Raw genomic sequence first — 13,311 nt, forward strand, 5'->3', positions numbered from 1 at the left:
AAAATCATAAATTCTTTAAAGGTATAATGATATGTTGTGTATGTCAGGGTATTTTAACAAGTAACAAACTTTATTAAGGTTTTTTAAATTTTGAATTACAAGTTCAAGATATAAACATTTTATTTTGTAGACCAATCCCAACCTATTAGCAACATGACTCAGCTTTATGACGACATTCCAAGGCTTCCCAGTCATAAAACGGCAATCCACGCAAATAGACAAGTTAATTTTGGTAACTAATTTGGCAACAGCTAAGGGCCAACACACGCCTAAATCGTAAAATAAAATCAGATCAGATCCGAAAGAGTCGTGGCTCATTTAGCCGTCGTGCTTTTTCGTTGCCTTTGGCCAAGGAAGTGACTGAGTGACATTGACGTTGGACTGACACGTGATATCAATTCTCGTTTTCGTCCTTGGCGATGATTCAACCGAATCACAAAGGACCTCGGCTGGCTGATGAGGTGCAAAAGAGTGGGCCGCCAAGGAGCAGAACCAGGAATATGCGTCAAACCCATTCCTGTTGCTCCTTTTTGTGCTTTTTTCCTTTTCGCCTGCGCACTTCCGCAATAATTTTTATCGCATTTATTTCTCTCGGAGCTGAGAATTTTTACTGCCGCCTGCCGACTGCCTTTGCCTTTGGCCACATTTCAGTTCTGCTGTTGGGTTTTGGGTGGGTTTTCCTAGGCGCCACTTGAACTATGAAAATTTGTCCCGCCTTGCTGGCGCCGTGTTTATCGATCGCGCATGGAAAACACTTTTGCCATTTGCTTTATCTGCCAGCAAACATTGCCGGGCAGAAGGAAAAATATATGTATGTGGGCAGGAGAGAGGGTAGACAGGACTTCGGACTTGGTTCGTTGGTCTTGGTTCCATTTCCATTTTCAGTTCCCCCCTCAAAGCGTCCACAATTTCGTTTGGCGCATTTTCGCTTTCCCTCGGAAAGCGTGGTGCGTTCATAAATATTCCGTTTTTGCTTTGCTTTCGTACGTATGTGTGTGTTTTAAGTGTGTTTCTGTTTTTGCAGCAATTTCAGTTTTTATTCCCGTAATTTATATGCCCCCCACTTATTGGGGTAGGTTGGGGTAAACGTTTTCCAAGAACCTAAAAAAAGAAATCAAGCAGCAGGTCTAAGGTTATCAGAGGTTGGCACTGAGTTGCAATTACCACTCGTGTAATATGGCGGTTTGTGCAAGTGGCCAACTTTGGAATAGGACTTGCATTATGGGACAATTATGGGAGTTTACTTGGGTTTTTAAAATTGGCTAGTATAGAAGGGAGAAGAATTTTATTAATCATTTTCCAGTTTAGAAACAATAAACTCACACATTTTTAAGATAAATTTTTTTATTTAATTTTTTAAGCAAGTATTTGTTTAATAAAAATGTACTTATAAAAGGTTTTAAAATTATTAAAAACTAGAATATATTTAAAAATACTCAATTTAGAAAAACAGAACTAAAAAAATAAAAATGACATTAAAATTGTATTATTATAAAAATCTTTCAAGATAAAAGGTTTTTTGTTGCCCTGCTTATAGATTACTTTTTCATTTTATGAGCAATTTAAAAATTCCTTCTAACTTTTTTTGTAACCTCATCTCAAAAGCATCCCTCTCTCAACTAATTCGCCACCCAACTCATCCCACTTCAGACCCACTTCAAGTGACCCTCATAATTTACAAAAACATTTCATTTTAAAAATTAATTTCAAGCATTGGCCCCAAATGGAAAATTTGTTTTAATTGATGATTTACGTTGCCAGTCACGAGCTGTGTGGAACCCTTCTCTCTAATGAGGACAGTTGTTGTGGGCAAGTGTTAACATGGAAACACCCCTCCCCCGGGCGCCACTCCACAGCGAAAGCAGCGCCGCTAATCAAGTGTTAAAGAAGGATACCCGGACAGCTGAAGGAACTTGGTCGTATTGCCCGTCGTCCGCGGGGACCTTTTTGCCTCGTCCTTTTAAATATTTAAGTGGATTTATCCTGGCTTGGTTTGGGGGGAAGAAGAAGGAGGAGGAAGGATATTCAGACAGACTTGGAGCACTTCCTTCTCCATTTAGAAAATTTGCATGCAACTTTTTGCTGCAGTTTTTGCCGCTGCCGCCGGTGCTGCTTTTATTTTTCCACCTGTCGCGTAAAATTTCACACAGCAGCATAAATTTCAGCCCGACGGCAACCGCACCGGAGGGTGGAAAAACCACCTGGCCACGCCCACACCTCCGTGAACGTCGCCCCCGAGGATCCAGTTGCAGGCGGTTTTCCCTCAGGCGACGCGCCGCATTTGACGCCACATAATTTTGCTGTCGGTGGAACTTTTTGTTGGTCGCTTGTTGTTTTTTACGCCCCACCCCCTCCCCCTCGTTGTTCCCTTAAATTTGCGTATTTGTTGGACCAGCCACGCCCCCTGCGCTGCCCTTACGCCCACTCCCACGCCCGTCGCATTGGCGAAATTTATTTGGCGACAATAACAAAAGTTTTGCATACTTTGGGCGGTTTCGGCGGCATTTCATTTACGATTTCGTTTTCGTTTTGTTTGCTAATTAAAAGTAAGTGCAGCGTCCCTCTCACCTGACAAAATGGCACTGTGGTCGCTGAGTTAATAAATAAGTGGGGAAAATGTTAAATTAAAATGTCTAAAAAAGACCCATAAAAATACCTAACGGGATAAATACATATTTTTACAAATTTAATTTTTTTTTACAATTTGTGGACAAGAGTAAGTAATGCTTTTTGAAAGGAAAGAAAAGCCTGAAGATTTTATATGCATTTTATTTTACTAACATTTTTTAAAAACTCAACAAGCCTTTACTCAAAAAGGAAAGTCATAAATACAGTTCCAATGAATCCTTTTTAATATTTTGCACATACTTTAAATGTTTGTAAAATTTCCAACAGTGCTTAGACAATAATGATAATAAGCCAACTGATCTGTATATTTTTTTCCTACCACTGTGCAGCAAAGGTATCTTAACCGGCTTAAAAAAACGACCGTCTCCGGCTAAATTAATCGCAGAAAATGGGCGATTTTAAAGAAATATTTTGGAAAACTGCACACGTGTTAGCTGCCTGCCATCCGGCGCCCTCTGCCCCTGCCACGCCCACTGGGGACGCCATTTTGCACGCGAACTTTGGCCGCAGTTTGACATTTTGCCGCAAGGAAAAAGCCCCACGAAAGGAAAGACTTGAAAATAAAAAGGAGCGCGGCGAACATTTAAAACTTTCGCAGTTTTAAATTGTCGCAGAGCAAGAAGGAATGGCAGCAAAGGCTGCAGTTGACTTTCTTTTTCTGCCCCTTAGCCCCCATAAACCCCTCACCCCTCCGAAAAAAGGAAACCCTTGGCCCACGGAAAACCTCAACTGAAAACTCAACTCGATGCGACTGTCAATTGCAAATGTCACACTGGGAAAGCTCTGAGGGCAAAGCTGGAACTGAAAGTGGAGTCGGTCTTTCCGCTCGGCTGTCACTAATTCCCCCAGCTCGATTTGCATTTTTCGGTTTCGGTTTGGGTTTTTCCTTTACCGTGTTGCACACACAAACACACACACACAGAGTACTTGTTTTCCCTCTTTTTGTGTGTCCCATCAGCCTTTTTTCGGGGCCGTGTGCCGCAGCGGTTTTTCTAAATAAATTGAACATTTGCTAATATCTTGATCAAATGTCGCTGTTATACCGCTTGATAAATGGAAATTTTGCTGTTGTCTGAAGGTTTTCCAACTCTCTTGTTTTTCGGTCGAGTGTTTTTTAACAGTTCGCTTGATTGAGTTGGTTAGCGGCTGGGACCTGACAAATAAATAAACTCGAAAATTGCTGCGGATTATAGTTTTCTCTTCCATTTTATTTTCCGGAGATAAAACTAAATGATCTTTCTGGAGCACGCTTAAATTGTAATAAAGGTTTACGGCAAGAAAGGATTTAATTTAACTATTTTAATACTTCATAAAATATAATATGGATAACTCAATATTAGCTAAGATTTTAAATAAAATATTAATTATAATAATTATTATTATTTTAAAAGTCTGTAAAATAAATAATTTTTAATAAAATATTGTTATGGAAAATGTAACTATTTAAATATTTAATAAAAAATCATTTACTTATTGGGCACAGCTAAATATTTATATTAATTATTTCAAGATATATCTTTTTAAATAAAACCCTTAAAAATATTCAAAATTTAGCTAAAAAACCTTGTAAACAGAACCATGTATTCTGGTTGCTTTTCCGCAAAAGTTTCGCTTTTCTGGCAGCAAATTTACAAGGCAAAACAAACTAATAAGAAAGTACGTGCGAATAATTTTACAAATTAGACGAAGGCATCGAAGAAGAAGAGTGTGGTGACACCCGCACGCCGGGGCCTGTAACCAAATACTTCTTGAGACACTATTTTCGGGGGCCATAAAGCCCCAACTAACATGATAAGAGACCAGGGACTCGTGTAGAAACCAGACACGCCTCAAACTTTGTGCCGCAATACTGTTAAATGCAAACTGTAAACAAGAAGAGCTGGCAGCAACTATTTTGCGTGCGGCGCATCGCTGGCTATCGTTGTTTTTATTTTCTGAAAACTCAAGGCGTTGCTACGACGACCACACGTCGGATACTCGATATCGAGGAAGTGTTGCGTATGATAGAAGTTGAGAGTTTAAAGCAATTACAGTGATGGCTTCCAAGTCAAAAGAAATTAGTTATTTTGTCAACTAAATAAGTTTGAAAAAAGGTCTTTAATTATTAAATTTAATACTTTTTCTTATATAATATTATTATTTTATTTTGGTATTTAAAACGTTATTACAAATATATAAAATAAAGGAGACAACATTTTTGATTTAACAGACTTTTTCAAATAAAAAAAAGAAATAAATTTTTTTCAAAGATCTCTAAATTTTTTTATTTTTCCCAAATAAATACCAGTAATTGTTTGCACACTTTATCCACCAAAGGGAAACTTGTCCTGAGTTTCACTCATTTTCCGTGAGCTAGTTTCGATTCTGGGGCCAAACAAAAAGCAATTAGCTGGCACAAATCCGTGGAAAAACAACAGGGAATCAAGTCAGTCGGGGGAGCGGGGCAAAAGAAAAACAGAGCAACCGGGAAAAAGTCCAATAATAAATAAATAAAACTTAAAGCAACTCACATTAATGAGGCCGCTTGGCGCCACTTGGCATGACAAACATGTGGCGCACGTGGCCAGCAAACCGAACTCGGACTGCTCCCGGGTGTTTTTGGGTGGGTGGATGAGCCACCCAGTGGGTGAATGGGGGTAGTGGATGATGGGGCTTCAGCACTAATTCCCTAACATGTCACGAATCATATTGAACATGCGGCTGTGCCAAATGATGATGAGCGCCGGCCAATGAAGGCGGGCTACATACATATATTTGTGGAGGAGCGGGAAAAGCCAAGGAGGAAAAGCGGGAAAACTGACAGACAGTCGGACGACGAGCATAGAAATTAAGCCAAGTGTTGTCTGCTTCCTGCAATGGGATGGCTAACACTTAACTCATTTTCTACATGTGCCGCATACTAAGAGTGCAATGCTCATTTCGGTTTGCCGGCAATTATAATTGGGTGTGCGGAAATTGTGTAATTTTTCACAAATTTTCATGCATCATTCCTCCCCCCTTTTGCCCCATTAATTATTATTTTGCTCGCACATTTCGCTGATTTATTGAGTGTCAGCTGGGCGGGGGATATATATTCAGGATATATATGTGTATACAGTGGCAAATTATTTTATTCGGTGCCCCAACAGCAGCTGCAATCACTGCGGCCTACAAATCTCTCCTGCGGAAAGCAGAAAAAAAATTAAATGCAAATTGCAAATGAAATTACATGCACTTCCACTTGAGAAGAGCGCAGGCCAAAAAACGCAAAGGCAAAAATAAAAATTATTAAACAATCAACAGCTCAAACAGAAGCTGCGGAGTACGGAATACCTAGACGGGAAACGGGAAATCCCCACCCCCTCATCGCTCCCCCTCATGATGACGCACATTAAAAGCCTGCAACATTCCGACCGCCATTAAGTCAAATGGATGAGCTTGTGTGTAATAAAATTTTTTATTATCATCTGTCGCTTGCGCTTGAAGCATCGAAATGAAAACCAGAAAAAAAGTATAAAATAAAACACGAAGTGAGTGGAAGATGAATATCTGGAAGCTATCAATGGGAAATGGTAAATGCCCTTTGGGAGAGCAAATTAGGCACAACATTTAAGGGCCTAATGATAAAATAATTTGTGTATTCTTTAGGCAATAAGAAATTTTCTAAAATAAATGAAGAATATTTCAATCAGCAAATGGCTTAGGAAATAATATCCATTATAATTTTAGTCATTAAATTCCAGTATTTCATTTAACTTAAACGTTGTATTTAGCAATTTTTCGATTTATAAAAAATAGGTATTTCCCCAATTGGTTTTTTCCTGTAAATTGTTCAAAAAGAATCCTAAATGTAAAAGATGCAGTGTTTTGTATAGCCAATAATTCTATATATTGAATAATATTTTGATGTATTTTTCCACTATTTCCATCCACCAACTGATTGAGCCAGCCAATCGAACCACTTATCCTGTAAGGACATTCAGACCACCATTGCCTTGTCTTTCTTGGTAAATTCACACAAAACATCACGGATGCCCGCAGAAAGGGACGGGCAGAGCGAATAGAGGGGGAAAGAGAGACATTCGGGCAGACAGGCGCAGGCATTCAGAAAAATGATGGTCAGCCACAACGGCAGCAACAACAATCGGGAAATATCAGCAACAAACTTTCGAAAAACAATTTTTTCACTTTGTCTGCCGCCTAGGGAATATATATATATATTTTTGTATTTTTCTCTTTTTAGTTTTATGGCATTTTAAAAGTAGTCAGAGCTCCAACGCCAGCGGCCTGGCATTTTACACTCGAGTGGCGTGAAAATTCATTAAAAAATTGTGTTTAACATGCCACACAAAAACAGGAGCAGCAGCACACCATCACCATCAGCATCGGCTACCGAAAAAATATAAATGCAAAAAAAAGGAGAAAATTTTTGCGAAATTTTTTATTGCGGTCCAACAGCGCCAGCGGAATTTTCGTCGGTCCCACGGATCTTTTGCATTAATGGCCGCACTTTTGGCGTACTTTTTGACATTTATTTGACGCATGGCAATGATGTTCATAAATTTTTCCCCGGACGAAATGCAATTCGCTCATTGCAGCGGCATTTTGGGATGGATTTACCATTTCCGCTGGGAATCTCTAGCTGTGTCTTGAGTCTACGGCCGAAATGAGGCCTGTCACCGCCAGTTGTCTTTCGATAAAGGGTCCTCCCAAACCCAACTCCAAGCAATATGTGGAAAGCAATTTATGGCAAAGAAACTCGCAGAATGGGAACAACTTGGGGTTGGCAGCACCAGAACAATGGCACGAGGCCTTGGTGACTTGTCAGAAGGAACAGCGGAGGGGGAGGGGCTAACCCCCTCAGCGAAATTCATTTGTTATGCAAGCTACATTTCCGTTTCCGGTTAACACAGTTAGCAGCACGACTCAAGACCAATTGAAAGCGCCGGGAACAACGAGGGCCACAAAACAAGAACAGGAACAAATACTGCAACGTCAAGTCGGAAAAGTAATTTGCATTTGTTCGCTGATTAATTACAGGAGAGCTTAATGATGGAAAACATTTCGAGGCTTTATTGGTTTAAGTTCCGAGGGGTAGATTGATTTTTTGAAAACTGTTCAAGTGGAGTTTAGTTATTTGGAATCAATAAAAAAATGAAACTTTTTAATAACAATAAATAAAAATATATTATTAATTACACTTTATTTTTTCAAATATTAAAATCAATATTACCAATGAAATACCTAAACCACCATTGCGTATACGTTACGTAATCCTTTTTTTGCGCTTGTGTGATAAGCAAAAGATATGCAAATGTCTTGAAAGCGAAAAGTATTTCTAGCTTATTTGCATTTCTGCAACGAGCGTCGCATTGCGGTCGGAAAAGTCAAGCGGAAAAAGGCCCGATTAAAATGCATTTGGGCCCTAAGCCCCATTTCGTAGACCCATCACCATCAGATGGCAGTGTGAGTTGGCAAAAGGGTTTGCTTTCGAAGATGGAATGGCTGCCCAATTGTTTATACCACACGTACAGCCCATAAATTTGCCACACACAAATGCGTTGAGTATCTATCGCGCACTATATCATTATTTGCCAACTTGAGGTGAGCATTATTAATTATCGCCGGCGATGAGAGCTTGACTCAAAGGAAGTGCTCTTCTTGCGGCTGAATGGAGTTGAATTTTGTAATTACAAAGTTTTTGACTACATCTACATCATTACAATCTGTATATTTAATAAATTAATAAGCAAACATTTTTCCAAAATTTTAATTTTTATGTCGATAAATAAAAATTCGATTCTTAATATTCAAGAAATTAATTTTTATTCTTTTTTCTATAAGTAATAAATAATTTTAAATTGCATTTAATTATTTTAATATTTTACAGTCTATAACCTTTTTAAAATATGAAATTTGTCCTATTTTTTTGGATAACATTTTTCAATCACATAAAAAAATTACTCAGATCAGATTCCTGACTCAAAAACAGTGACTCTCATCATCAGCATCACCAGTCGCACTAACCACTTCACCCACCCACCCACTCTAGGGGTGGCATTCCACTGCAGTTGCTGTCAAGTCAAGTTGGCCGCAACACGTTGCCCCTAATGATTTATCATCGCTCACGCTTATACTTATGCTTATGAGTGCCGCACGATGATGTGGATGTAGATGATAATGATGAGCAGAAGGACGAGGACGAAGAGGACAACGATGAGGACGAGAACGGCACTGAGTGCTCAAGTGGTGCATCCTTTGCCATCCTTGGCGTTAATATCTGTTTAGCTGCACTCTGGCTTTCTGCATTTAAGCCACTACTAATTTATGCAGAGTGACTTCTCGGCTTTTGGCTTAAACTGCCAGCCAAGTGAGAGCGTTGTGTGGATCGTTCGAATGCGATGCGATTCGATTTGCATTGGCATTAGACGGCATTCAATTAACCAAATAACACTTGTGGAGCATCGATTGGATGGAAGTGATAAACGATTTACGTAATATTATTAATTCCATTTTATTACTCATTCTAATTGATGACAATATTATTTCAATAAAATATTTCTGTATTTTTCAAACGGCTTAAAATATTATTTTAGCAAGCCTTGAACTACAAATCAGAATTTTTGTTTTCACTAAAAACAAGAAGCAGAAAATATTTTCAAAACCAATCCATAGATCGCAAATAAATGTAAGTTGTTGACGGAAATAACGAAGTACCAATTCCCTAATCTCTCTTCATAGTAACACATTTAAAAAATGGCCGATGGACAAAATTTTACCATGGCTCCTTTTCCACCGGAAGCCATAGAGTATTCAAGTACTGAGGGGGAGCCCAAGATCTCTTGCGGTGAAATCGCTATGCCAAGTGTCCTTGTATCGGCCATTATGATCTTGGGACAAATAATGTGGCTTAAACTAAGCGCCAAGTGGGAAAATTTGAGAGAAGGCGATCTGCAGAGAAATCCTGTGAAACTTCTGGAAGGAAAGACAACTCGTGACAGGAGTAGCAAATATAACCATAGACTTTCAGGTTAATTTGGTTCCCCTGTCTCAAATAGTCTATTAATTTTAAGGCTTAATTTGGATCTATAAAACCCAACTGCTGAGAAACGATTTCAATTGTTTTATTCGATGTTTCCCTTTTCGAGTTATTGGCTTAAATTAAAAGTACCCAACGCCAGCTTCACTTCCAATTCCAGTTCCAGACTTTTCATCTTCAAATTAAAGGCAATCAAGCGGAGTCCTGCTGCCGTGGCTCCTCATCCTTTCGGCTCCTTGGTCAGCGCTCCTTTGGCATCTTCTGTCCGGCAATGAAGACATTTTGAATAGCACAAAAACAAACAAGCGGCAACCAAATGCCAGCACTTGCCGCTGCCACTGTCCCGTTCTCGAGTTTCCCAGCTTCCTTTGGTTTTTCTTCGTGCCTGCTTCATCTTCGTCTTGGGTTTTAGTACACTGAAGAAAATAATCAATAGGTTGTCAATGCATTCTCTAATGCCTTTTTGTTTAGAAAAATGGAACCTACTAATTTAAAACAGATCAAAAAAAGGATTAAAATATGCCAATAAGTATTAACTTTGGCTTAAATTATGAATATATGACCATAAAAAACTAAATGTAATTAATTTTAAATTAAAAACAAGAGAGAACGCTATAGTCGGGTTGTTGTCCCGACTATCTAATACCCGTCACTCAGCTAAAGCTAGTGCGAACGCTGTGTCGGGTTGGTGTCCCGACTAATAATCGTAACTCAGCGTAAGGGAGTGCGAGGGAGATAGATATATAATTTTTGATTGCGTATAACTTTTTAATGAATGGTCCGAATGGTTCTACATTTCGATAGGTATAAATATACACAACAAAATTGCATTTATACTTCTCGGAAATCTTTAAAGATGTGGGCGCAGGACCCATTTTAAAATCGTTAGTGGGCGATTGTGGGCGTTAGAGGGGGCGTGGCGCTCGGCTAAAATAAACTTGCGCTGCGTAGGAAGCCAAAGAATATGTGTGGGAAATCTCAACCTTCTAGCTTTTGTAGTTTCTGAGATCTCAGCGTTCATACAGACGGACAGACAGACAGACAGACAGACAGACAGACGGACAGACGGACAGACGGACAGACGGACAGACGGACATGGCTAGATCGACTCGGCTAGTGACCCTGATCAAGAATATATATACTTTATGGGGTCGGAAACGCTTCCTTCTAGCTGTTACATACTTTTGCACGAATCTAGTATACCCTTTTACTCTACGAGTAACGGGTATAAAAATCGTATGTTTTACTTAAATTTAAACATCACTATGGACGGCAGTCCATGTAGTGACGAAGCGCACCAGGAGAGTGTGCGAAGGCGACTACTATTATATAGCCGCAAAATTGAAAATCTGCTGTGATAGTCCGATCGTAATGAGTAATACACCAATCGAAAGGTATTGCAATAACTTAAAGGATTGCATACCAAGACTTTAAGAAAATCAATTGGCTTGGGAGAGAGAGCGGTGAAAGTGAAAAATTGAAAATTTCGAAATTTGGAGCTGTTGGGGCCGGTGGGGATAAATGCCCCCTCGCAATGTTTTAGTTGTATTCCTCTTGAAAATACCCGTCGAATGAGGGATCATTTGTCAAAATCCGACTCTCCGTTCAAAAGTTATAGCCAAAATAAGATTTTCTTCTTCTTCCCAAAATGAAAATTAATTTCTGTTTGTCCACTTGTCCACTTGTCCAAAATATGTTTTTTAAGTTCTGAAAATTTGATATGACGTTCATCACATCGATATAAAAAACTTTTGTTCTACCACTTTTGGAAAAACCCGCTAGTTTAGCGGGAAAACAGCTATAAATAGCTAAAATTCGGAAAGCCGTAACTTCTATACTACTAAAGCTACAGGCTTGTGCTGCATCTCGTTTGAAAGGTATTTTTAAATGCTATAAACGCCTTCTATATGCAATTTGTGTAAATGTAATAATTAAAAAGATATGAACAAAAGACAATTTTTTAAAACTTTTTTTTTAGCTTTTTTTTATTTTTCTCAAAAACGGCTCTAACGATTTTCTTTAAAACCTTAAACTGTATAGCCCTTGAGATTCCTTAAATTTTGGTATATAACACATTACTGTAAAAAGTCACGTTTAAAAGTTATTTTTATACGAAAATAGCCACTTTTGCCAGCTCGAACAACTAAAGCTTCCTGAGTATTGAATTTTGTGTGAGGGTATCCGAACTGTATTTTAGGGTCATGGAATCAGTAAATTTGCACTTAAGAGTTCCATATAGGAATCTTTTGTTCTACGACTTTTGGAAAAACCCGCTGCTTTAGCGGAAAAAAAGCTAGAAATAGCTAAATTTCGTTAGTTTGTAAGTTCTACACTACTAAAGCTACAGACATGTGCTATACCTCGTTTAAAAGGTATTTTGAAATACTTAAACGGTTTTTAACTTAATTTGTTTAAATACAATGGTTTACAAATTATGATTGACCAATTTAAATTTAAATGTATATACCAGCTCCTATGAGAGCAAATATAAACAAACAAAAACTTCTGATATCAAATAAAAACACCTCTTAACGAGGTAAAAAACTAGTGACGATCGCACCTTCAACATACAAAAGTTCTGATATCAACATTTGTGACGAAAAATTATTACACTCGTCATTAAATAGACTTTCTAATATTTTCTCATTCGGCACTCTGCAATAGAAAATGCCTGTAAAGGGAAAAAGGCTGGAATAGTTTGCTAGGGCGGGCCGAATGAGAAAATATTAGAAAGTCTATTTAATGACGAGTGTAATAATTTTTCGTCACAAATGTTGATATCAGAACTTTTGTATGTTGAAGGTGCGATCGTCACTAGTTTTTTACCTCGTTAAGAGGTGTTTTTATTTGATCGTTAATAAATCATCATTTAATTTCTTAGTTATTTCTTAATTTTCTTAATACATTAATTTTTCTGTGTGTAGCTGGGGTCTTAGCTCAGGTAAAAAAAAATTGTAAATAATTCCGTTTATGCGGCATGCGAAGACAAAACACATAAAACTGCCAACCAACCGAGCAGCCAGGCAGCCAACGAGCTGTGAGGGGGGTTGGGTGGAGATGGGCGATGGGTGGTGGGTGGTGGTTTCAGCCAGGTGAGAGGGGTGGCCAAAGGTGAACCCCAAGTGCTGTTAGAATTTACTACGCTCGGGGGGCGGGGCAGGCAGGCGCTGCAGGTCATTTTCATGGCTGCCGTGGCATACGTAATTGAATAGCAGACAGCAGGAACAAGGAAGAACCGAGCGGAGGGAAATGGAAGTGGAAATGGGAATGGGTCCAAATATACCTCGCACTCGTTGGATTAATTTTTAATGAATTCTCTCCTTTAGCCCGTGCTCAGTCTCGTTCTCATTCCCATTCCCATAGCCATACCCATTCCGTTTCCATTGCTGCGACGTCTTGCATTTAGACCGTCTTTATTTGCGGCAGCCAAGACAAATACACAATAAAGCGACGTGTGTGTGAGCCAGGATATAAAAACTTAAGTGAGATCGAGTAGAGGCGTGTGGAGTGGGATCTCTGGGCTAAAGTGGGGAGGGGGGTCACTTAAAGCCATTTAAGTTTGGCGTCAGTCTGCTGCCTCATATGGAAATGCAAATATGGTGGAAGGGAAGCGAGTTTGAGCCACAGGAATTATGAAAAATATGCCAGTTCACAGCGCAAAAGGA

General features: G+C 39.0%; 1 protein-coding gene across 1 annotated transcript; it reads left to right on the plus strand.

The window, feature by feature from the left end:
* The first annotated feature begins 9,137 nt into the window (after positions 1 to 9,137).
* On the plus strand, positions 9,138 to 9,720 carry LOC108058955 (uncharacterized). The gene is made up of 2 exons (XM_017143954.3): positions 9,138 to 9,295; positions 9,349 to 9,720. The coding sequence occupies exon 2, from the start codon at positions 9,364 to 9,366 to the stop codon at positions 9,640 to 9,642; it is 279 nt and encodes a 92-aa protein (XP_016999443.1). The 5' UTR covers positions 9,138 to 9,295; positions 9,349 to 9,363; the 3' UTR covers positions 9,643 to 9,720.
* The last annotated feature ends 3,591 nt before the right edge of the window (positions 9,721 to 13,311 follow it).

This window comes from Drosophila takahashii, chromosome 2R, assembly GCF_030179915.1.
Source record: "Drosophila takahashii strain IR98-3 E-12201 chromosome 2R, DtakHiC1v2, whole genome shotgun sequence".
NCBI classification, from domain to species: domain Eukaryota; kingdom Metazoa; phylum Arthropoda; class Insecta; order Diptera; family Drosophilidae; genus Drosophila; species Drosophila takahashii.

What these genes read in the sequence shown, in the direction of transcription:
- LOC108058955 (XM_017143954.3), top strand. Translation starts at nt 9,364, where the DNA reads ATGGCCGATGGACAAAATTTTACCATGGCTCCTTTTCCACCGGAAGCC.